At 39.7% G+C, this 26,344-nt stretch overlaps 2 protein-coding genes across 3 annotated transcripts in view; one reads left to right on the top strand and one right to left on the bottom strand.

Moving 5' to 3' along the window:
* Positions 1-849: 849 nt before the first annotated feature.
* LOC138829668 (zinc finger protein 420-like) lies at positions 850-18,989 on the bottom strand. Its single transcript, XM_070026142.1, has 5 exons — positions 18,869-18,989; positions 15,390-15,448; positions 8,151-8,277; positions 7,120-7,209; positions 850-6,030 (listed from the first exon to the last, which is right to left on the bottom strand). The coding sequence occupies exons 1-5, from the start codon at positions 18,873-18,875 to the stop codon at positions 3,917-3,919; spliced, it is 2,397 nt and encodes a 798-aa protein (XP_069882243.1). The 5' UTR covers positions 18,876-18,989; the 3' UTR covers positions 850-3,916.
* Positions 18,990-19,135: 146 nt separating this feature from the next.
* LOC138829667 (zinc finger protein 717-like) overlaps positions 19,136-26,344 on the top strand; it is a 55,694-nt gene continuing 48,485 nt past the window's right edge. The window contains exons 1-3 of one of the 2 annotated variants that reach the window (XM_070026136.1): positions 19,136-19,308; positions 22,539-22,602; positions 24,220-24,291. The gene's annotated coding sequence lies outside the window, so the exon portion shown is untranslated. The remainder of the gene's footprint in view (positions 19,309-22,538; positions 22,603-24,219; positions 24,292-26,344) is intronic. The other variant, XM_070026137.1, reaches the window with a different exon arrangement.

The raw sequence follows: 26,344 nt of genomic DNA, 5'->3' as shown, positions 1-26,344 counted from the left end.
GCAAGACCTAGGAATACACATCTGGTAGGCAGAAAGTGGACTACACCATCTGGGCATAGACAAAGTTTATTGAAATATCACATGCTTATATACAGCATACAGGCAGGAAAGTAAATCTTCAGCAAGGGGGAAGAAAATTGATCTTAAACAGTTTTATGGGAATACAGACAATGAAAATTAACTTTAAGTCAGTTAGCAGGAAGAATAATCCTTGACAATAAATGTGAGGTAGCTCCAGTGATCAAAGGTTACTGAAAAGGCACAGGTGAGCTTCCTTAGATACACAAAGGGAGTCTGAGGTCTTGTTCTATGGGATGAATAGGAGAGGCAAGAATGGCACTTCCTGAAAACCTTCACTGAGACTTGTGGTTGGGCGTGGGACATTGGCCCTGACTTGGAAGGGGCGTTCCCCTTTTCCCTGCCCGAGGGAATGCATGGGGACATATGCATCCTTATGGTACTCAAGACCTCAGATAGGGTCACACACGTCAGTGCCTTACAGAGTTATACAAAGGACTTCTTTATCCAAGCAATTATAAATACAATGTCTCTTGATCAATGTCACTCAGTTCAACATTTCCACTCATCCTTCCCCTACCTATCCTTTCTCTCTGTTACTTTTGTAAGATATACATTTGATACCTGACTGCATTTTCCTCTTCTTCATTTGTTTTCCAATTTCCCCATAACCTCACCTCACCTCTTTCAATTACCCACTTCCCTGTGAAAATTTTGCAAATCTAATTTTCAACCACCTGTTGATCCCCTTATGCTTAATTTTTTGTTATTTAGTCCTTCTGCCTACCAGAAGTATCATAATGCCCTAATACCAAGATGGAAGTTGAGCTGTGTTTTTTTTTTTGCATTAAATTGACTGTCGCAAGCTGAGATATCCTAATCCATAAGTGTGTAACTCCTTAAACTGTGGGACAGAGATCAGGTACATATTCCTGAATTCAAGAAATAAGAACCCACTCATTCAATCATGGAACAAACACACCACTGATTGCTTGGGATTTCATGAAATATTCTAGAGTTCTCAATCATTTCCACATTCTTTAACATCTTCACAGACTACCCTGTCTTTAGCTGACTGTGTCGATTACAGTTTACTGAGGCAAGTTGACTGTTTTTGTAACTAACACTGAGGCTCAGGCATAGAAAAAACCCTTTGGTCCTTCATTTTCCTTCTATACAATGACAGAAATAAGTCCATGCTACTGTAATCTGGAGGCTGATAGTTCTGACAGGATAGCATTGTAAGCAGAAGGGAAGGATATCATATAGACACTGCCTAGATCTTGGCATGTGTAAGTCACATTTTCTTTGTCTGTTCTTTAACTGTAGTGCTTCTAGAGTGCTTCCAGTTTGGCTCTTGGGAATAGAGGTGCAATAAAGATAGGTGTAAACATGACACTGTTCTCTACGGACACAAATTCTTTCAGATGTATGGCCATGGGTAGTATTTCTGGATCCTATGGTACTTCTAGTTTTAGCTTTTTGAGAGACATCTATACCATTTTCCCTTGTTGGTACACTAATTTAAACTCACACAAACATCCTCACCAGCAGTTACTCCTTTATGTGTACTTGCTGATGTCCACTCTGATGGAAATGAAATTTATATGTTATTTCAATTTGCATTTCCTTTATGGCCAAGGATGCTGAACATTGCTTTATCTACAGATGTTCTCAGTTGTATATCTTGGGAGTTAAGTACACTCATTTGTCCTACCAGTTCATTTATGTATTTATTAATTGGATTATTGGTTCTTTGGGAGTTTAGATATTTGAGCTCTCTCTGTATCTTGGTCATTAGTCTGTTTTCAGATGTATTGCAGGCAAATACGTTTTCCCATGCTGCAGTCTATTATGCCATGTTTTAATTCTATTTATCAAAATCTGTGATATGTTGAGAAGGAGGCTCAGTGGTAGAGTGCTTGCCAAGCATGCATGAAAACCATGGTTTGATTCCTCTGTACCACATAAGCAGAAAAAGCTAGAAATGGCACTGTGGCTCAAGTGGTAAGAGTGCTAGCCTTGAGCAAAAGAAGTTCACAGGCAGTGCCGAAGCCCTGAGTTCAAACCCCAGGACCGGCAAAAAAAAATAGAATCTGTGATAAAATTATTCAAATAACTTAAGGTCATACACTGTTCCTTAATCCACAACTGCTGGAGAATTTCTATGATAATAAGACCTATACATTCTGTGTTCTCCAGATAGCTGATTTTTATATTGTATTGGCTAATGCCTAATTGTTTGTTTTGGCCAGTACCTGACCTAGAACTCAGGTTTTGTGCTTGTTCGGTTTTCTCTCTCATAGGTGAAGGAGATATGAGCCACGCCTTCCACTCAGCTTTTTGCTGGTTAATTGAAGCTAATAATGTATTGTAGTCTGTGCTTGCTCTATTCCTTGATCCTCAGATCTTGGCTTCCTGAGTATCTAGGCTTATAGGAAAAATCCATTAATACCTTGCAGGCACAAACCATGAGTGCTTACATGTTTTTTTTCTTTTATGGCTATTGCCATACAAAATAAGATGAATTTTCAAATGCTCAGTGTTATAAAAGTATGTCCATTTCTATTTGGACCATACTTATATATGAATTATATATTAACTATATAATAAATGAAGTATATATACATACATTTAATATATATTCAGTTTTAGTTAGGGACATGCACATATACACATACACACACACATATGAGAAACCTACACACTGTTTGTGGTTTGATATCAGTAGAGAAACCATGGCCATTAATATTCCTCACAAAAAACTATTCTGTTTATATGTATGCATGTATGTTTGTATATGAATATACAGAAACATATATATACACATGCATATATATATACATACACACTTGCACACTCATATATATGGTATGTATTAATAATATGACATATTTTATATATACAAATGAGGCAGAACATCACTGTATAGCTTGAGTTGCTCTCAAACTAGTGAAAATCCTGTCTTCCTTTCCTACCTTTTGAATTATAAGCCTGCCAAAACACACCTAGATTACTAACTTTATTTCAAATGAATACACTGCTGTCCTTAAATCAAATGAATTCCTAATTATTAAGGAAGGATAATATTTAGAGGAACTAGCTTCACAAGGAAACCCATTTTTCTGTTTCTAAGAGGATTCCTTAAAAGTGTGCATTATTACAAAATGAAGTTCAATTACTACAACTGGTATTGATTTCTGTACACCAGTCAAACATGCCAACGTTAGCACTTGATCTCACTGCCTAGGTGCTGTTCCTGAGCTTCTTTGCTGAAGGCTAGTCCTCTATCGCTTGAGGCACATATCTACTACTTTTGACCTTTATGGTGGCTAATTGGAGATAAGTCTCATGTTCATTTTACCCAGGCAAGCTCCAAAGATTGATCTTCAGATTTCAGAATTGCAGGCATGAGCGATTTGAGCCCATTAGCTTTATATATTGTTACTTACCTGTCTTGTGTTATTTCTGGTACTAAATAAGGGCTTCTATCTATCCTGTGTGGGTTCTCTGCTGCAAACTGCCTTTTCTTCCAGATGAAAGACTTTCCCCATTTGTTACATTCCAGAGGTTTCTCATTTGGGTGAATTTTCTTATGTGTGCTGAGCTGTCACTTCCACTTGAAGCTCTTTGCACATGTGTTGCATTCAAAAGGCTTCTCTCCTGTGAGTGCTCTTTGATGCAAAATGAGGGTTTACTTCTGTGTGGAACTTTTCCACAGCTGTTACATTTTTAAGGTTTTTCTCCTCTGTGTGTTATCTGGTGGACACTAAGGTGTGCCTTCTTGATGCAAGATTTTCCACATTTGTTACATTCACAAGGTTTCTGTCCAGTGTGTGTTCTCTGATGGACAGTAACCTTTCCCTTCTGGACAAATGACTTTCCACACAGGTTACTTTCAAAATGTTTTCTCTCCTGTGTGTCTTCTCTGATGGATATTAAGGTGTGCCTTCCAGGTGAAAGACTTTCCACATTTGTGACATTCATAAGGTTTCTCTCCTGTGTGTATTCTGTGATGATCAGTAAGTTTTGTTTTCCGGGCGAAAGACTTTCCACACAGGTTACATTCATAAGGTTTCTCTCCTGTGTGTGTTCTCTGATGGGCAGTAAGGTATTCCTTCCTGGTGAAAGACTTTCCACAGCTGTTACATTCATAAGGTTTCTCCCCTGTGTGTGTTCTCTGATGGACAGTAAGCTGTCCCTTCTGGGTAAATGACTTTCCACACAAATTACATTCAAAAGGTTTCTCTCCTGTATGTGTCCTCTGATGGATGTCAAGGTGTGCCTTCCAGGTGAAAGATTTTCCACATGTGATACATTTATAAGGTTTGTCTCCTGTATGCATTCTCTGATGGATATTAAGGACTGCTTTCCTTGTGAAAGACTTTCCACACTTCATACATTCGTAAGTTTTCTCTCCTGTGTGTTTTCTCTGATGTATGTTAAGGTGTGTCTTCCGGATGAAAGATTTTCCACACTTGCTACATTCATAAGGTTTGTCTCCTGTGTGCATTCTCTGATGGATATTAAGGCGTGCCTTCCATGTGAAAGACTTTCCACACAGGTTACATTCATAAAGTTTCTCTCCTGTGTGTGTTCTCTCATGTGTGTTAAGGTCTGCCTTCTGGGTGAAAGACTTTCCACACCTGCTACATTCATAAGGTTTCTCTCCTGTATGCATTCTCTGATGGATGGTAAGGCCTGCCTTCCACATAAAAGACTTTCCACACACATTACATTCATAAGGTTTCTCTCCTGTGTGTCTTCTCTGATGTGTTTTAAGGTCTGCTTTCCGGATAAAAGACTTTCCACACCAGCTACATCCATAAGGTTTGTCTCCTGTGTGTATTCTCTCATGGACAGTAAGGTGTATTTTCCGGGAGAAAGACTTTCCACACCTGCTACATTCATAAGGTGTCTCTCCTGTGTGGATTCTGTGATGATCATTAAGTTCTGCCTTCCGGATGAAAGACTTTCCACACACCTTACATTCATAAGGTTTCTCTCCTGTGTGTGTTCTCTGATGGACAGTAAGGTGTGCCTTCCGGGTGAAAGACTTTCTACACACGTTACATTCATAAGGTTTCTCTCCTGTATGTGTTGTCTGATGGACAGTAAGTTGTGACTTCTGGGTGAAACACTTTCCACACACATTACATTCAAAAGGTTTCTCTCCTGTGTGAGTTCTCTGGTGCACAATAAGGTTTGCTTTCCGGATGAAAGACTTTCCACACTCCATACATTCATAAGGTTTCTGCCCTGTGTGGGTTGTCTGATGGGTGGTAAGGTGTGCCTTCCAGGTAAAAGATTTTCCACATATATTACATCCATACAGTTTCTTTCCTGTGTGTGTTGTCTGATGAAAAGTAAGGTGTGCCGTCTGGGCGAAAGACTTTCCACACACGTTACATTTAAAAGGTTTCTCTCCTGTGTGTGTTCTCTGATGGACAGTGAGGTGTGCCTTCCGGGTGAAAGACTTTCCACACACCTTACATTCATAAGGTTTCACTCCTGTGTGTGTTGTCAGATGGACAGTAAGGTGTGCCTTCTGGGTGAAAGACTTTCCACATACGTTACATTCATAAGGTTTCTCTCCTGTGTGTGTTGTCTGATGGACAGTAAGGTGTGCCTTCTGGGTGAAAGACTTTCCACACAGATTACATTCATAAGGTTTCTCTCCTGTGTGTGTTGTCTGTTGGACAGTAAGGTGTGCCTTCTTGGTAAAAGGCTGTCCACGTTGGTTATATTCTAAAACTGCAGGAGACACACCAGGAGTATAGGCAGCACATATCAAATCAGGTTCACCATAGAGAAGCATGTTCTGACACCGCATCAACTCCTTTGTCCTCATCCCCAAGGAGTTCCCATTATTTCTAATCAGCTCCAACTTAGGTTTTGATCTCAAATTAAAAGTTGTTATTAATCTTACTTTTTCCTCTCCTGCTACTTCAGACAGATATTCATAGAGACTCTCCTGACAGGTCTTAATCCTGTACTCCATTTCTTGGACATCTAAAATGAGATATAGAAAGACAGATAAAAACATAAATGAGACCGCAAGATTCCTTAATGTCAACGTAAAGACATTTTCTCCCACCTTAGCTGTTACAAGATTTTAAACTTTCAAAGCAGGAACTGTTTGATGCAGAATATATGCTTTTCTCCGTAATGTATTAACAAAGTAGTACTGACATTTTACAATGGTAAATAATATTTTTCTGTTTCAGACTTTTTGTGTTTTTCTCAGGGAATTGCTCAAATAATTCAACTACACACTGTTAGTTTTAAGACGAGTACTTAACATCTGTCTTTATTACCCTTGGGGTTTGGTCATAAGGGAATACCTGTTATTTTTATTTTAATTTATGAAAGTATTTTATATATTTTCTGGTTTGCTCTCAAGCATTATGTGAGGAACAGAAATACTGACTAGATTTAGAGACCATTCGGGTGTTTTATACATCCGTTTGCCTTTCCACTAAGCATGGAAGGTTCCTGAGAGTAAGGATTTATACCTCCATCTCTTCAGTTCTAACTTCTAAGAATTACTTTAGGGATTGGTGGCAGTTTTTAAATTTGTTTCCCTCCATCTTAGTCAAATTCTCATCAAATTTCCTTTTCTGACACTCCTGATCCTTCACAACCATTAAAGACCAAAGATACTGCAGCTCACCACCCAGGTAGTCATCCCCTATGAACCAAAAGCTTTGCTTCTGAATCTCACTCACTTTCACCATCACCAAGAAGCAATTTTCCTCACCACAGGATTGCAGTCCTGCCATACTCCTTATTTCCTCATACCTGCATAGCCCTTGTTTCAGTGAAAATGAGACCTCATTTTCTACATTTCTCATTTCCTTTTTCTGTTTAAGAATGATTTCTACAAAGAGAAAGAATTGCTCACTTTAACTATACTGGGACAGCCAAATCAGTTTGTCTCCATGTAAATTCTTGATTGACAAGTTCTTGCGATAAAGGATCACCTCTTTCTCTGCCACACATGACTCAGGGGAACTAGGAACATTATTGCTCAGTAAAGCTCATTAAACTTACCAAGTGGACTCTGGCTACAAAACCACCATGCAAGATGCTTTATCTCACCTGTGAGATTCTTGTCTGAGGCTTCTCTTCTCCATGGTTCTGCACCTTGCTCCAGCTTGGCAATCAATTTAGGTTTAGGAACACAGTACCCTGTGATTAAGAAGTAGAGAAGAACTATTGGTAGGCTGGGTTATCATTACTGTAAGGTCTTAGACATGGTGTTCAAAGTTGCTCCTAAACCTTGTTTCTCATTTCTTACCCACTACCTGGTTGACATTCCCCAGCTTTGGACTTATTTTGCCAATTGTGTGGCTTGAACTCAGCTTTTTTGCTCAAGGCTAGCATTCTGCTAGTTTCAGTCCCAGCTACATTTGCAGTTTGTGAAGGGAATTGGAGATAAAAGCCTCATGGTCACTTTTCTGCAGTTGCTGGCTTCAAACCAAAATCCACACATTTCAGCCTCTGGAAGAGCTAGGGTTACAGGTGTTAGTCACTGCACCCAGTGTCAGGTTTGATTAAAATAACCACTTTCAACTAGTGATTTTCAGATCATACTGCAAATAGTGATGTACATTCTATTCTAGACTGTATTTGCACCTACAAAAACCACCCCACGTTTAGGAAGACAGTCTTCTATTAGTGGAACATACTTTAGAACTTGGGTCCTACTGATGACTTGGCTTCTTGAAGAATGGGAAGAAAATTGTCTTGAGTTTCATAATCAAGTGGATGTTTCCCTTAGAAAACAAAACGATACTTTCTGTGGCTGGGAATATGGCTCTGTGGTAGAGTGCTTGCATTACATGCATGAGGCCCTGGGTTTGATTCCTCAGCACCACATTACCAGAAAAAGCCAGAAGTGCCACTGTGGCTCAAGGGTTGAGTGCTCAGCTTGAGCTCAATTGCTGAGGGACAGTGCTAGGACCCACAATCAACTGCCGCCACCCCCCCCACCCCAAAATACAAAGAAAAAAGAAAAAAAATGATACTTCCCATGGACTGGAATCTTATGCCTGAATAACATCAATATTTATGTATCAACTAAAAAGAAACCACACTTGATCTCGCAAGTTAAAATAACTTTTGCTCACCTACAGACAAGAGGTTGCTGTAGGTCTCCAGCATTACATCTCTATGCAGGGTCCTCTGAGCAAGATCCAGGTCCTGCCACTCCTCCCAGCTGAAGTCCACAGCCACATCATCAAATGACACCAGCTTCTGTAATGGCACATTTCCATCAAGTATTTAGCCCTGAGTCATGAGAACACCGAATGTGGAATTTCATTCTTCTACATGTATGCTTTTGTCTTACATAACTGTTTGGAGCTTGTTATGTTACCTGTACACTAGGAGAATTGAAAATCAAAGTACAAATATTTGATACCATAGTAACTTTGTACAAAGTTTCCCTGATACATGAGAACAATTTCTGCTGCTAGCGACTGAGACAGATAGGAATTCTAAGGAGATAATGTTCTGACTGAGACAGATAGGAATTCTAAGGAGATAATGTTCTGGCATGACAACATTAAAGTCTCAGTAGGTGTCTGAAAGAGTGTGTTTAGCTCATTTTGGTAAAGTTTACTAAGATCAGAAATAATTTTTTTCTGTATTTTCATATTCTGCCTCACTGAGATCCCCGAGTTCAAGCCCCACAACACACACACACACACACACACACACACACACACACACACACACACACACACACACACACACGCTGTCATAAGCAATTAGAACACATTTAGGACATCACATGAAATATACAGAACATTAGTAGATTCATGAAAAGTACAGTGTTCATGTGAATGTTAATGGCAGTACTTAAGAACATAATTAATGATGGATTTGGCCCTTATAAGATCTGATTTACTTCCCACATATAAATATCCTATGTTGACCATTGTTTGTTTAAGTCCTAAATATTGAAGTGTGGTCATAGATACCCTGATATTTCCTTCCTATGTGAAAAAGAACTGCTAGAAGGAAGTTTTGTGAACTTGGCCTACCTTCTACAATACAGAATATAGCTGGGAGGGGAATAAAATGTTCCTTGACCACACTTTCATTTTAATAAGCTTTCATGGAAGGATGGAGGATGGATAGAGGCTTAAGGAACATTCAAGATGACAAAAAACGAAAAATAGGACCACGACAAGCAAGACAGAGAAAAATTAGAAGAGGGATGTGATCTAAAATTACAGAAGAAAAATTTATAAGTTGGAAGGAAATAAGAGTGCTAATTTGTGTGCAGAGGCTAAATGGAGAGGTTTTGGACTCCCACACTGAACCCTATTACAAATGATGAATGGCCAAGCTAGCCATGCTTGGCAATACCAGAGGTGAATGCTCACTAACACACAAAAGGGAAATATATATGTGAAGAATTGAAAGAAAATAACATTCAGTTCACAATCCACTGGGCAGAGGAACTCTTCTAAAAATGTAGATTGAAGATATTGTCAGGGAAAGATAATTCATTAACAGTATATCTGCATTTTAAGAGAGTTAAAAAAATTATCCTGCTTCAAGAGAAAAGCAAAAGGGCTGGGAAGGTGGCTCAGTGGTAGAGCGCGTGCCTTGCATGCATGAGGCCCTGGGTTTGATTCCTCAGCACCACATAAGCAAAAAGAGAAAAGCTGGAAGTGGCGCTGTGGCTCAAGGTGTAGAGCACTAGCCTTGAGCTGAAGAGCTGAGGGACAGCGCCCAGGCCCAGAGTTCAGGCCCCACAACTGGACCCCTCCTCCAAAAAAAAAAAAAAAAAAAGAAGAGCAAAAGGTATCAACCTAGATATACTCATAGGACAAAGAAATTAAAATGGTAAATGTGTAGGTAAGTATAAAGGAATATATTGGTCATATATTTTATGTAATTTTTCTGTAATGATTTGTGGAAATGAAACTTATAGCACCATATTCATGATTCACAATGCATGAAGATTCAATATATAAACTCATCACTTTATTAAAAGTATGTGGAATAGTTATATGTGTCAATAAATATTGCAATTTGCCAGGCAAATAGGAGGGCCTCAGTTCAAAGAATTAATTGTACCAAAAAACAGGGTACTAGATTTAGGGCTGGAAATGTGGCATACTCAAGAGTGCTTGGCTATGTACTGGTTCACTTCCTCAGTGCCATGTGAACAGAAAAAGTAGAAATGGATCTGTGGCTCAAGTGGTGGAGTGCTAGACTTGAGCAGAAGTTCAAGGAGAGTGCACAGGCCCTGAGTTCTAGCCCCAGGACTGTCCCAGAAAAAAGGCCTAGAATTCTAATTTTTTAATCCACCATTATCACTGGAGAAGTAATACACCTCTTACTAACTGATCGAACAACCAGACCAAAAATTAGCTGGGACACACACATCAATAGCATTATCTTAACCTAAATGCTGTGTATAAAACAATGTCATTACATTTACCAAGACAGAGACATTGAGAATAAAATCTCAAGACAAACTATTCAGAAATCAATATGACAAATAAAGCTGTATGTTATAAATAAAGTTAAATAGTGTATTTCTAGTAATCTGTAAGTGAAATAAACACAGGGTAATTAGAATGGATTTGGAAGAAATGACCCGATTTATTGTGATTTTTCTTTTTTTCGGTCATGGGGCTTGAACTCTGGGCATGGGCACTGTGGCTGAGCTATTCAGCTCAAGGCCAGTGCTCTACCACTTGAGCCACAGCACAATTTCCAGTTTTCAGGTGGTTTATTGGAGATTAGATTCTCATGGACTTTTCTGCCTGGGCTGGCTTTGAACCACGATCTTTAGATCTCAGCCTCCTGAGTTGCTAAGATTACAAATGTGAGGCACCAGCACCTGGCATTAACATTGTAATTTATAGAATATTAAAGGGAACCAGTTTCTTACTTAACCTTTGAAATAAAAATAAATATTTTAAATTCTGTTTGCTGTATTCACATGTACATCTTGTAGAGACTGGGCAAAAGTCAGAGAATTGGAGGGAAATGGTGAAAAAGTGCAGCAGTGGAGGTTATGAGAAACCGATGAAAGTCAACTATAGAACAACACATGAGTAGAGATGGAAGGGAGTGTTTGAGTGAGAGTGAGGGAATGGAACACTCTGTAAGAGAAGAAATGCACTTATTACCTGACTCATGGAATTGTAATCTGTCTGTACATCACCTCTATAAAAACAGTAAATTAATTAGAAAACTATTGCTAAGTGGAGTTGTGCTAGCATAATCCATTTGCTGAGTGAACAAAATCTCCCATAGTTAGAAGAACACTTACAATTATTAGAAATAAAATGCAACACTTAATTTGAAACTGAAGTATCTGAGTTTAAGTTGAACATGAGTTCTACATAATTATCTTGTTTCATTGTAGTATACAATTAATTGTTAATGTTAAAAGTTCCAGACAAGAAAAATAAGACCAGGGCTGGGAAGTTGGCTCAGTGGTAGAGTGCTTGCCTTGCATGCTTAAGGCCCTGGGTTCGATTCCTCAGCACCACATAAGCAAAAAGAATAAAAGCCGGAAGTGGCGCTGTGGCTCAAGTGGTAGAATGCTAGCCTTGAGCTGAAGAGCTGAGGGGCAGCGCCCAGGCCCAGAGTTCAGGCCCCACAACAGGACCCCCCCCCCAAAAAAAAGAAAAAGAAAACCAAACCAGGGCTTCAGGCACAAGACTGTTCTCCTTCCCCAGCTGTGAAGGATGCTGAGGTCTGGAAGCCAGCCGGGGTAGACAACTCAAATTAAGCATTTAGACAACAGGTGGGAGCTGGCTCAAGTGACAGCGCCAACAGTGAATGAGGAAGCAGACCTGGAGTTCAAGCTCCAGCACTACACAACAAAGGCATGGTGGAGGCTAAAGTAGATGTAGCACATGAGTTTCTAAGATAGACACCAATTGTGGCAACACAGCAAGTCCTCATCTGACACATAAAGAGAAAAGAGAATGAGTGGAGGGCCGAGAGAAGGGGAACAAAAGGACAGGGAAAAGAAGGAAGAGGAAAGGACAAGAGAGGAGTGGAGTAGAGGGAAAAAGAGGGAAAGGGAAAGGAGGAGGAGAAGAGTGGAGGGCAGGAAAGCTTCATGACATTAGATTTGACAGTTACTGCTTGGATAGGATGCCAAAAGTCCTGATGTAAAACCAAACAAGTACCTCAAAAGGCATGATCAACAAAGAAGCAAAACCATAGAATGTGTGAAAATATTTGCAAATACCACTAAATTGACTAACAATTGGAACAAATGTGAAAATATAAAGCAAAATTATACAAGAAACTACCACACACAAAATCTTTTTTTTTAAATGGACAAAAAACAATTGAAGACACTTTTCTAAAAAAAATACATACAAATAATTGATTAAAATATAAAAAGTTCATTTTCAATAGTCATGAGAAAAATTCAAATCAACATTCTATGGAAATAACTACTTTATACATGTTAGTATGGACAGAGTTTTAAACAAAAACAACAAAAATCCTTCCAAAGTCTAATGAAGGCTGGGAAGGATGTGAATTCAATTTGAACCTTGGTGCATGTCTGGCAGGAATGTAAAACAATCAAAGATGGTATGGACAGTGCTAAAAAGAACTAAATAGAGAATTACATAGGAATATGGTCCAGCACTTCTATTTCTAGATTTGTACCCAGCAGAAGAGAAAGCAGGGACGAGAAGTAGTACTAGAGAATCACTTCCCAGAAAGTACTGACAAGAACCAAAAGACAGACACAGGTAAAACAATAAATAAAGATATTGAAAAGGAAGACAAGTTTACTACATTTTATATCAGGGATGAACTTTGAATACATTAACCTAAATAAAATACAGCAGTCATAAAAGCACAGCCATGGTATGATTTTCCTTACTGAGCTTCCAAGGATCAACAAAGTCATAGAGTCAAAAAGTAAGATGGTTCCAGAGACTGGGGTGGTAAAGGAAAAGGAGCTGCCTATTAATGATTATACAGCTTCATACATGGAAGATGAACATGCTGTACATGGATGGAAGAGATGGCCACACAACTATGCAGGGTGAAGTCTGATTTGAAAATGGTTAATATAGCCACACAGGATGGAACATATCTATATTCCCTGAACTTGGGAAACTCAAGAAGGATTACCAACCAGCCTAGATTACATAACAAGTTCAAGAGAAGGTTGACTACATAGCAAGTCTTGTCTACAAAAGGAATATGGAAAAATCAAATTTTAGATTCTCTTAATTGGATCAGAGATATAAGTCCCATATATATCTATTTTTCCTATTGAAATAACAAATTAAAGTTTATGAGCACATGTTAAACCACAGTTTAGCTGGACCATAGAACTACAAATTGCATCAATAACAAACACACATGGACCAAAAATTCAAACTCTTCTAATATTGCATCTTGCTTTTAATTTTTGTATATCTTTTCACTGGTTATTTTTCAAGTGTATCACATATTGCTGAATTAGTTCTCCAGGTAGATTCCAAAGGATATATTGCCACATGTTAGCTAATAGCTAAGTTTCTGAGAGATACAAGTCTATCACTGAGCAGATATTGGTCACATTTTGCTACCAGTGATATTTCAAATATAAAAATCCTGGTCACTGTATTGTTTATTATAAAAACCAGTGTCTATCTTACACCGGCAGTGAATGAAAATATTCAAATGGAGTAAGAAGAAAATATAAAACTACACTACCACATCAATGAAATTAGATCAGATAGACAATAGAATCAGGCTTATCAATTTTTTTTTGCTGTGTATTGATGAGTAGAAGGTAGTAATTTTTTATAGGGAATGCTAAGTTGAGCTGAAAGTGGAAAAGATTTGAGAGGTTGGAACTCCACCTACACTGCAGTTAGAATACTGAGAGCTGGCCATGGAAGAGTTAAAACAGACAACTCTGGAGCTGGTTAAAGGACTGGAGTGCCAACCCCCTTCCTTAGTGCTAGAAAGGCTGGGAGCTGAATGAACCTTCCGTGCTGTTGACCTTGAAGGCCAGAAAAGTGGATTTCATATCTGGACTTTGTCTGGGCTGCAGTCTTCTGTCTCAAAAGAATAACAGCAAGTGTCTCTCACAAACTGTTTGGCTGTGATTGTAATATTAAAGAGATGTTCTACTTTTGTTTTTGCATATATTCATGGTAACCTTCCCTGTGTGAACTCAAACAAAGATGTCTAGTTGCAGAAACTTGGGGCCCAACTGGCAGTGAGCACTGGGACTCTGTATCCCCCCATCTCTCTGTGTTTGGAGTTTTTCTAATTTTCATTAGCTCTAGACTCTCATAAAAGTACCTCGGCTTACATTTAGCAACATTTTTCCTATATAATGGGTAAAAACATGTCAATTCTAAAAGCCATGTCAGTAAAGGAAAAGTGATCAGTAAGAAAAACTAGTTCTAGTTGGACACTGGTGACTCACGTCTGGAATCCTAGCTACTAAGAAGGCTGAGATCTGAGGATCATGCTTCAAAGCCAGCCTGGGAAGGAAGTTTGTGAGACTCTTATCTCCAGTAAATCACCAGAAAAATGGGCATGGCACTGTGGCTCAAGTGGTAGAGTGCTCGCCTTGAGCTGAAGAGCTGAGTGACAGGACGTAGGTCCTAGAGTTCAAGCCCTACAATCAACAAAAAACAAACAGAAAAGAAATACTCCTAGACAGAGCATTTAAGAAAAGAAAAAAGCAAGAGACAGAGGGAGGAGGGTCTGAGAGAAACAATGAGAAAAAGACACAGAAAAATAGATGAAAAGGGAGAGAAAGAGAAATAAAGAAAGCTAGTGAGCAAGAAACAGAGAATGAATAGAGAAAATACAGAGAAAAAAATCTAGTCAGGAGATCTTTGAGATACATGGAGGGATTTCTAGAAAGGACATAGACTATATGATCAAATATAGCCTAAGTTTCAAGTAGAAAAAGCCTATGAAGCAGTCCAAGAAGTATGTATGAAGAGTAATTTAAGTACACATACCTTACTCAGTACTCTTCAATATTTGAAGGTATAAATGACCACACTTATCAGCAACTATAGGAAAAATTTCATTGGGACAGCTTAATGTTATTCATGGGGATGTGATCTCTGACCAGTTGCTTCCATGAGCAGTCATCTCCTCGGTGTCAGTGAATCCCTTAACAAGTTTGACTACTTCTTCCAACATCAGAAAAACTAGAAACAAACTGAAGCAAATCTCTACTCAACTTAGACAGAATGTCAGATTTAGAATGTACAAAGTCTACAAGCCCTCTTTATCTGATTTAGGAGCATCTTCCTGAAGTTGAATCTGTTTTTCTGTTTTTCAATCTTGTGCACTAGTAGGTTCATAAAATGGAATGTAAAACAGAGAAATCAAAAGCAACTCACCAGAGATCCTTTCATTCTTTCTTGCTGTTGACAATGGACAGAAGATTCTGGAAGCATGGCTGGGAGACAAGGCAAATGAGGTAGTCAGGAAAGAACCTGTGTGATTTTGCCCCAGATTTTCCTGCTTAAAACATTACCCATGGGCCGTAAAAGCATAAAGCCTTCTTATGGGAGAACAAGAATCTTTTATGTCTCAAGTAGAGCATTAAACACTTCACTAAAGATGAATCCATAGTGGATTAATTGGTAGATAGTATAAAAGCAATTCATTTCTAGGTTAATATACATTCAGTATTCCTGAAAACTAACATCCCACAAAATTAATTGGATAATTGAAATAAATAAAAAGGTACCACATTTTATTAAAACAAGTTTTTACTGAAGTACACTTAGGGATGCATGAACTATTTTTTCTTTTATTGCAAAGGTATCCTAGCACTCCACTAAGCATTTGTACTCCACCTCATTCATTTCCATATTTAAACACAAGGGAAATCATGTATAGTATAGCTCAGCAGTTTTCACAAAAGTTGTACAGGAAACACGTATGCAATGCATATTTGTAGTGGTATAATGTTTCAGTAATGGTTGTGAAATAGCACATTTCCTTGTATCCAAATTCTCAGAGCACCCTTATGCAAGGACTTGCAATTTGCTATTTAACTGGCTTTGTCCAAAGGGTCATCACTAAAGATCTTACATCCCTAATGCTCACTTTCCTAAACAGTCATATTAAGAACCTTGGCCATAGTGCTGGAGATACTGGGCCTAATAAAGATGAACCTAAAATACTGGGTCATAGGAGAGACACAATTCCAATCAACCATGCTCAGGGAAGGAATTAGAAAATTAAAGTCTTTCATGGGGCTTGAACTCTGGGCCTGGGCACTGTCCCTCAGCTCTTCAGCTCAAGGCTAGTACTCTACCACTTGAGCTATAGCACCATTTCCAGTTTTCTGGTGGTTTAATGGAGGTAAGAGTCTCACCGACTTTCTTGCCTGGGCTGGCTTTGGACTGCAATCCTCAGATCTCAGCCTCCTGAGTAGCTAGGATTACAGGCGTGAGCCACCGGTGCCAGGCTAGAAGATTAAAGTCTTATATATGACGTAAACAATATTAATACAAAATACCAAACTGAGGACACCCCAAAATGTAGATCCATAAAACATAAATCAAATAGCTATGTGCTTTTGCTTGTACTTGTTGGTTGGTTTCTTACACAGGAAATGCTATTATCCACAGGTCTTTTCTTTTTCTTTTTTTTTAACACAATTATGTAGAATGGAACCTCTTAATATAAAATATCATCAACTTTACCGTGACATGTATAAAAAGTTAAAACCTACTCTATAGACTTCAGTGCGAATGTTTTTGCTGGCAAAGACAATATCTATCATTTAAATGCAAGGTTTGCACATTACTAAGGGGTTTATCCACATCACAAGAATGTTTTCTTACTCCCCCCACCACCTCCCTTTTTGCCAGTCATAGGGCTTGTGGTTAGTTTCTAGGCACTCTCCCTGAGCTTTGTTTGCTGAAGGCTAATACTGTACCACTTTAGCCACAGCACCACTTCCAGGTAATTTTTTTCTGTTTATGTGGTACTGAGCAAGTGAACCCAGGTCTTCACACAACCTAGGCAAACACTTTATCACTAAAGTAATTCCCAGCCCTTGTTTTCTTACTTTAAAACTTAAAAAGACTTTATTAGAGGCTAAGTGTCCATATTCACAATGCTTGAGACCAGGAGTGTTAGAAAAATCATGTTGGGATATATATATTGGGATTTGGGTTGTCCTCAAACACATTAGTGACTGAACATCCCTGCTTAAAAAGTTAAAATTTTCTATTTCAGGTTATTTTGTTAGAAATATTATCTTTATTTAAAAGAGGATATTGTAATTGGCTCTGGTAGCTCATGACTCTACTCCTAGTTACTTAGAAGTCTGAGACCTGAAGATCGCTGATTGCAGGTAGCTGGGACAGGAAAGTCTGAGAGATTATGATCTCCCATAAACTATCAAAAATAGCTGGAAGTGGAGATATGGCTTAAGTGGTAGAACATTAGCCTTAAGCAAAAGAAGCTCATGGTTAGTAACTAGATCTAGAGCTCAAGAATCAGGACTGGCACAGAAAAAAAGGGCATCGTATTGTATTTAAATTATATTTTATCAGTTGTTTGGGAATGCATGTTTAGGCAGTCTCTCATTTTAAGTGACATAGTATAGGCTCATTATTATATGGGAGAAATTGCAATTTGTCAGAAACAGACAAATAAAGTGGAGAATATCCATGTTCTTAACACTTTAAAGTTGCAGAAGCCATAGGAACTGAAGAGGATGAAAATAGGATCAATATGTATCTATCTATATATTATAAAGGACTGTTTATGATTCACTGAGTTCAAATGCCAAAAAGAATTTTCTATGTAAAATAATACTTCTTTGAGCAGATTGTGACGAAACGGGTAACACTAGCTGAAACTTCAGGACATGTTACATCTATGCATCATGCATTCTTGAGCAATACACATTACCTCCATGTTTTTTCTATGTTTTTTTATAGAAAGCCAAAGATTCTACATTAACACTTCCTGAACTGCCAGGAAAACCCAACATATTAGAAGTAGTGTCAGCAAATCCATTGATGGGACATCTGGAATAAGTCTGTGGGTTCCCATACTAAACAGTCTGCCCCTTCTGTTCACTAGGCTCCGGCTTAATCCTCAGTCCCGATGCCCTCCCCTCCTGAAAGAGGGTCTAAACCTTCCAACAGTGTTGGAGGAAAGAGTACCACGTGAATCTTGTGCTCTGGGAAGTAGAATCAATTTTTGTTTAAAGCAAAGAAAACTAAAACATCTTCCCTTTCTTGTCTCTGCTCTTTAGGGCTGGTCAGAGTTGACAAGGTCTGTCCTTGGAGGAGGGGGATTCCTATTCATAGGGTGCCTTCCTTCACACATTTCTTAGCTTCATTCCTAAATATATAGCATCGGCACACACTACTCTAACATGCCACGTGGAACTGTCTCTAGAAACAAGGTGGTGTCCAGACACGAGTGAACTCCAGCCCAGAGTGCTAAGAAGGCTACCAAGCAGGGGCAGAGCAGAGACACCTCTAGCAGAAACAACACAGAAGCCCAAAAGGCAACTGCCATGGAAGGAGACTCAACCCTGGTACACACACATCACAAGTTCACGACAACCGTTTCCGTGCTCAGCTTACAGCTGGGCAAAGTGAATCAGGTGGCGTGGGTGCCGGCAGCATCTCTCAGTCGTGGCGTTCACACGCACAGCTCCCGGCTCTCCTAGTCTGGAGAGCCACCCAGCTTGCTCTTGGGGCTCCAGGAGCCAGTGTCCGGCTTCTGGAGGCTCGCGGGCCAATGGCAGCACAAGCACCCGAACCCCAAACAAATCATCAAGCCCAGACAGGAGGCACACGTGGGGCTGACTCCGGTCCTGCACCCAGCTTGCCTTTGTTACCTGACATCGGTTCCGCAGCCTGAGATTCCTTCAAGTTACAGCTCCCAAGGTCCCCTGAAGAGCGGCTGGGCGCCTATCTCGGGGCCTCCGGCCTCCAGAATGGAAAACTGGACTTCAGAGCACTTCCAGCAGCAGGGCAAAGGAAAAGAAACCGGAATTGACAGCTGGAAACACTAGCAGTGGGCGGGGAGACGCATGCGCAGAAGGAACTTCTCTGTCCCCTCTCAAGAAACTCGCTCTTTCAAAGGCTCTCTGCCCCAATGCGGACTACAATTCCCACAATGCACGGCGCCAACTGGAGGAAGTGGGCTTGTGCCAGCGGTTAGACCGAGGTCCCAGGAGTGCCTTTCTGGATGGATGCGGACCTGTGTCTCCCAGCTGCTGCAGCCAACGTGAGTTTGAAAGGATTCTTCAGGACCCTCCCAGAGGACCACGCGGAGGTAGGCAGCACTGGAGAAACATAAGGTTTATTAAAGGGGCCATATCTCCCTGGGAGAGGTAGCACAGGGCGTCGGCCTCCGTCCAAGTTGCGGATAGGTGTCTGGGTTTGAGGGCGGAAGTGAGTTAAGATGCCTGCTAGGTGAGTCTGGGCGGGGGAGAGGGCGTGGCCAGCTAAAGAGCGGGAAATCCCGGGGTGGGAGGAGCTCAGGTCTGGTTGGAGCTGAGGACCAAAGGTGGGTACAGGGTTACAGTTCCTTCCTGAAAATCACTGTCTGCCTCCTGAAACATTGTATGACCAACCAGAACATGGACATGCATTGGAAGCATTAAATTGGCGTTTTAATTCTCAGTTCTAATAATGTAATGGAGGTTAGTAGACTGCGTTAAAAATTTTTTTTCTACACTTACGTTTTCCTGAATGTAAATTACATCTCTTTTTTGTCCTAAGTTTTTGAATATCTCCCCTCTTATACATTAAAATACCTTAGCTGGGAAGGTGGCTCAGTGGTAGAGTGCTTGTCTTGCATGCACGAGGCCCTAGGTTCGATTCCTCAGTGCCACATAAGCAGAAAAAGCCGGAAGTGGCGCTGTGGCTCAAGTGGTAGAGCACCAGCCTTGAGCAGAAGAGCTGAGGGACAGCGGCCAGTCCCAGAGTTCAGGCCCCACGATCAACCAAAAAAAAAAAAAAAAAGAATGACACATTAAAATACCTTAAAACGGTATTCGCAAACCCTAAGCCAATTTCTGAATCATTTTCCTCTGCTGTAATGTATACATAGGAATAAAATAATAGAATTGTTCGGTAGATATGCAGCATAATCCTTTTTTCAATTTAGATTTCTCAAAATCTTAATTTCCCAGGAACTCCCATATTCCGTCTATGAAATCTTAAGGAAGTTTTGGTTGTTTCTGAATTTTGTCTTTCCATTGTGGGATTTTTTTTTCCTTTTTGTTGTTGGTCCTCTGGCTTTAACTTAGAGCTTTGGCACCATCTATGAGTTTTTGCTGTGCGCCACTTGCTTTTTTTTAAAATAATTTCTTCAGTTAGCTCATGACAAGTTCCCTCACAGGGATATCTTAGACCATGGATCATCACCTCCATTGCTCTTCAAAAGATAGTGGTTTGGGGGGATCAGGGTGAATTGTGGGTTTGTATAAAGGAGTGAAGTTTAGGGTAGGTCTATGTTGATGTGAAGCTTATTTGCCCCAAAGCATTCTGTTTTTGTCTTTCCTTTTCACATGCCTTACTTTGGTTTCAATTCTTATCCCTTCTCTGATCCTAAATGTTCCTCCCAGCAACTTTAGGCTATATACCTAGGGACCTCAGACTTGTCTTCCCAGACCTTATCCATTAGACTGTGGAATAAATTGTCTCCTTCCCTCATCTGAGATGCTATTCATCTCTCTTAAAGGTTTACTGTGATATTTGCTAAAACTTTGCATTGGTTCAGGGAAGGTTTGGGTAGAAAACTTTCATGACTGATATTCAGACCTCCAGTGTGTGGGTTCTGCATGCCTCTTTTGTGGACTTGAGTTATTCCTCATGAAAATGGAGATCATAGGGCATATATGGATGTACAGACTTCAACTTAAGAGCACCTGTAATAATATAAAGGAAAAAAAACAATTTTATTGTGTAAAAGTACATCCTTTGGAGCCAAGGAGATAAGGATCAAGTAAAAACAGCAGTGCTTCCAAGACTAGCTGTGTAGTGTTATTGTAGATGTCATTGTTCAAGGTTATATTTTTGATAAATTTCTTATTTTTTCTTTCTTTTCTTTCCCTCTCTCCCTCCCTCCCTCCCTCCCTCCCTCCCTCCCTCCCTCCCTCCCTCCCTCCCTCCCTCCCTGCCTGCCTGCCTGCCTGCCTGCCTGCCTTCCTTCCTTCCTTCCTTCCTTCCTTTTCTTCCTTTTTTCCTTCTTTCTTCCTTTCTTCCTTTCTTATCTTGGGGCTTAAACTCAGGACCTAGGCACTGTTCACAAGCTTCTTTTGCTCAATACTAGCACCTTACGACTGGAGTCATAGCACTGCTTTCTGATTTTTCTGTTGATGTGGTACTGAGGAATTGAACCCAGGGCTTCATGCATGCCATCCAAGCACTACCTCTAAGCCATATTCCCAACCCATAAATTTATTTCTCAATGTTTTATTTTTTATACTAATGTAAATAGCATTGACTACATTTAAAAAAATTACCATTGTTCACATATATAAGTCCAGTTATTTTATGCAAATATTACATCCTGTTACTTCGTTGTTCTCCACTATTGCCTATAATAATTTTTATTGTATCTTTGTGATTTTCTAGATAAAAGATAATGTCAGCTTTGGGAGCCAGTGGCTGCTACCTGCAATCCTAGCTACTCAGCAGTCTGACTTGTGAGCTTTGCAGTAGGAAGCTAGTCTGGGCATGGAAGTATATGACAGTCTTGTTTCCAATTAACCATCAAAAAGCCAGAAATGGAGTGGCAGCTCAAGTGATAGCTGTGAGTGAAAAGCACAGAGACTGCACACAATCCCTGAGTTCAAGCTCCAAGATGGCAGAAATAGAAAGACAATGTTACCTGCACATAAAGATAATTACTCTCCTTCCTATGTGCATCGATACTTATGTTTCTGTTGTCAAATTGACCTTGCTAGCAATTCTCCAGTACAGTGCAACTTAGAAGTGGTGAGAGTAGATATATTTATCTTGCTGCTGATTTTAGGATATAAGTACATGTGGTTTCACTATCAAATAGGATATTTTTATTAACGTATTTTAGTTCTATAGGAGAGGTTCATGGTGATATTGCAATACAAGAATACAGTTTACTTCATTGAACTCACTACATCATTGTTCCTCATCCCTCTCCTCCCCAAAATAATTTTAACAGATTCCCTTGCTCTGTTTTTATAAATGCTTGTATAGTTCTTTGACAGAGAATAAACATAATCAACATTGTTTGAATATATGAGAATAATACAATGAAACATGTCAAAACTATTTTACAACATGATGAAAGGAAGGAGACTTAGGGGTGATACTGAATAACATATATTTTAAACATGTATGAAAATGTCACAGTGAAATCCTAAGTATATAACTAATGTGTACATTTTCTTTTGTTTTTGTCTTGGAACTGTCCTTGAGGTTTTTTTCCCCCTCAAGGCTTGCTCTCAGCCACTGGAATGATTCCATTTTGATTAGGTTATTGGTGATTACAGTGCCATTGATTTTCCTGTTTAGACTGGCTATAATCCCTGATCCTCAGATCTCAGCTTCCTGAGGAGCTACAATCACAAACATGTGGGTATGTCTACACTTTTGTTATTGTTGTTGTTGTTGTTGGTCGTGGGGCCTGAACTCTGGGCCTGGGCACTGTCTCTCAGCTCTTCAGCTCAAGGCTAGCACTCTACCATTTGAGCCACAGCACCACTTCCAGTGCTTCTGTGATGCTGAGGAATTGAACCCAGGACCTCATGCTTGCAAGGCAAGTACTGTACCAATGAGCCACCTTCCCAGCTATGTCTACACTTTTTATATGTACATTTTACATTCAGTCACCTTTACCATTTTCCCTACCTCTGCCACTGGGCTCATCTTCCAACTGAGACTATATGTTCTGTATGTCATTATTACAATTTTTTTCATACTTTTAACTATTAGTCTGATGTCTGGCTTCTCTCACAACAGCCACCTTTTCCCCTGGTTGTCACACTTACTGTCTCTTTGCATATCTGATATTGTTAAAAAAGTTAGAACATTTAACGTGATTGTGGACAACACATTTCTCTGATTACTAAAAGACTATTGTGGAGAATTCTGCTTTTCCACAGAGCTGTTCTAAGGGTCAAACCTGAACATGTACACAGGCTCTTCAGGGTTTGCCTAGCAAGCTGCTGCTTTTATTTGCCCTCACCACACTGAGAAGTTCCACTAATACTAGCTGATTGTTGTCTTGTAAGAGGAGAATGGGAGCCTAGGAAGAGGAGAGATACCTGTTCCCACTCTTGGCAGACAGACATCCCTATAATTATAGTCATTGGGAAGAGAGGCCTCTGTGGTTGTCTCCCACTGCTTGGTGGAATTTCTTTCCCTTAGAGATGGAGGATATAAATGGTTTACGTACATGGCCGAAATGATGTACTTTTTTGTTTTAAATTTTTGTTCTTTAAACACCAAAAATCTCATGAAAAACTCAGAAGTTCTTACAAAGTTTTAGTGTTTTCTTCATTTGCCATAATGCCCTTTGTAAATGGTAGTTGTGGTATGTTGCTGTTCACACAGTGAGACCCAATAATGCAGTGTCTAGTAGGCAGAAAGGGACCGTACCATGCATGTATAGACAAAGTTTATTAAAACATCATACACTTATAGATGCCATAGGGGCATAGAAGTAAGTCTGTAGTCACAGGACAGTCACAGGACAATCACAGGACAGAAAATTGACCTTAACCAATTTTGGGGAAATGTAGAGAATAAAATTTAGCCACTTTTAATCAGTGAGCAGGAAAAGTTGTCAACAGAGGTGGAGCAGTTCCTTGTGATCAAAGATAATAAAGAAAAAGCAAGGTGTAGGTGGGCCTCCATTATAAAACACTCAATGCCTCAAGATTGAGGCATTGTTCTATGGGGTTAACTAGGAGGCACAAGAATGGCACTTGCCACAAACCTTCACCTGAGTCTGAGATGGGACCTTTTCCCTGACTTGAAGGGGTGTCCCCCTTCCTCCTCCAGAGGGAACGCATGCCAGCATGCACTCTCATAGCACACAGGAACTCAGATGGAGTCATGTGAGTCGATGCCTCCTACAGTGGTATTATATAAATATTGGGATATGTCCAATGTATTTCATAAACCCCACAACCACCACTACTAACCTACTATTGCCCATTTTGATTCTTCCTACCCCAACTGGGAGATGCAGGTCTGAGCCATTCCAGGGGCAATGAGTCTGAGGAGAATATCCTTCATCTTGGACCTTCATAAGCCAGAGCAGGTATAATGGTTGCTTACCTCTTGCTAGTCTGAGATTAGCTCCCAGGTCTATTTCTTAAATGTATCATTCTGTCCTCTAGGCCTAGACTAGTACCTGGCATTGAGTGGAAGTTTTTTTTCGTATTGGTTGAGTAAATGTTTGAAATGATATTGCTTAGGTGGAAATTTAGGGCATCTAGTGGTAAAGGAGAGAAACAGGACTGGAAGTATTGTTTAGAGAGGTCCCAGTGGAATAGTCTGTTTTATGTTCAATTTTTTTCAGTTACAGTTAAAAAAATAGTTCTATTTAGATTGGTCAGATCAATTAATGGAACAAGATCAAGAAACCAAAAGTCCATCCCAGCATCAGTGGCATCTCATATAAGGGAAAATGAGTAGGGCCTGCAATGGATGATATTGGCACACCAGTCTGTCCTCAGTGTCAGTCTCTTACTCTTTAAATGACTATAAATTCCAAGTCAAAATTCTACAATTTCATTAAAAGATGCTTTTTTTTCAGATCTGTATTGTGTATACCCCCCAAATTTACCAGCCATCTTGAACATTCACTATCTAGTTGTGGTCTTTTTTTTTTTCAGTCATGGCGCTTGAACTCTGGGCCTGGGTGCTGTCCTTCAGCTCTTCAGTTCAAGGCTAGTGCTCTACCACTTGAGCCAGAGCACCACTTCTGGTTTCTCTGAATGGTTTATTAAGAGATCAGAGTCTCATGGACTTTCCTGCCTGGACTGGCTTTGAACTAAGATCCTCAGATCTTAGCCTCCTGAGTAGCTAGGATTACAGGTGTGAGCCACTGGTGTCCAGCTTGTTGTGGTCCATTTTATTCCACATATTGCTTATCTTCATTTTCTTTCCACTTCATTATCTGGAATCAAACCTTAGAATAAGTGTGCTTTTCTTCATAATCTTGGTATCATTATCTCATTTCAGAAATGGCATTAAGTCCTTAATATCATCAAAGAGTGTTGCCATGTCCAGTATCTGTCTCTATGCTGTCTTAATTTGATTGATTTAGGGAACAAATAATATCCACACATTATGTGTAGACGTGACTCCTTAGGCACTATTTACCCTTAGGCCCAGACTCCTTTACTTTACCACACTTTACTAAAAACAAACAAACAAAAAATCAGTGGTCCTGTGTAGTCTCCCAGTGTCTGGATCTTTCTCTGTGGTTATTTTAGTTTAAGTTTGGCTTGTTTCTTGCTTTTGGATTTTATTTCTTTTTTTCTTTTTTTTTTTTTTGTTGGTTGTGGGACTTGAACTCTGGGTCTGGGCACTGTCCTTCAGTTCTTCAGCTCAAGGCTAGCCCTCTTCCAGTTGAGCCACAGTGCCACTTCCGCTTTTCTGGTGGTTTATTGGAGATGAGTCTTATCGACTTTCCTGCCCAGGCCGGTTTTGAAATGTGATCCTCAGATCTCAGCCTCCTGAGTAGGTAGGATTACAGGTGTGAGCCACCAGTGCCCCACTTGCTTTTGGATTTATGAGACTCAGTCTTATAATTTAACAATTCTGGCTACACTTCTGGTGGTCAGACTTCTTAATAGCTAGGATTCTAGCCATGAGACACCAGAGCCCAGTTCAAAACCCTCTTTTAAATACAGATTATATTTCTTTCTTTTTTCTGGCTCTCTGGCTTTATGTAATTAATTATTTTAATTGATTTTGTTTTTGCTGGTGATTGGACTCAGAGCATTGTACATAGTAAATGCATATTAAACATTTAGCCTTATACTTATTTCTTCTTCTGTTTTTTTGGGGTTGGTGGGTTAGAGGTGATACCAGAGTTTGAACTCAGGTTTTTATTCTTGAGAAGGTGCTCTGCCACTTCAATCATGTCATGCCTTTTGCTTTAGTTATTTTCAGATAGAGTCTTGAAGTTTTTCTAGTCCTAGACCACAATCCTGTTTAAGCTTTCAGTGTAGCTGTGATGACAGGTGTATATCCCTACACCTAGTTATGGGTGGAGATAGGGATCTTTATAAACTTTTTGTCTGATTTGGCTTGGAACCATGGTTCTCTTTTTTTTTAAATTGTGAAAATAACATACAAAGGGG

Source organism: Dipodomys merriami, unplaced genomic scaffold, assembly GCF_024711535.1.
Source record: "Dipodomys merriami isolate MVZ:Mamm:240054 unplaced genomic scaffold, mDipMer1.0.p SCAF_175, whole genome shotgun sequence".
Lineage (NCBI taxonomy): Eukaryota > Metazoa > Chordata > Mammalia > Rodentia > Heteromyidae > Dipodomys > Dipodomys merriami.
The sequence above is the reverse complement of the archived record's forward strand: the minus strand, read 5'-3'. Positions and strand labels throughout refer to the sequence as shown.

Excerpts from the sequence above, each read along its gene's own strand:
- LOC138829668 (XM_070026142.1), bottom strand. Across the intron at positions 8,278-15,389 it reads AAAGAATGAAAGGATCTCTG|AAGCTGGTGTCATTTGATGA; the intron begins GTGAGTTGCTTT and ends GTGCCATTACAG. Across the intron at positions 6,031-7,119 it reads CTCAGACAAGAATCTCACAG|ATGTCCAAGAAATGGAGTAC; the intron begins GTGAGATAAAGC and ends ATCTCATTTTAG.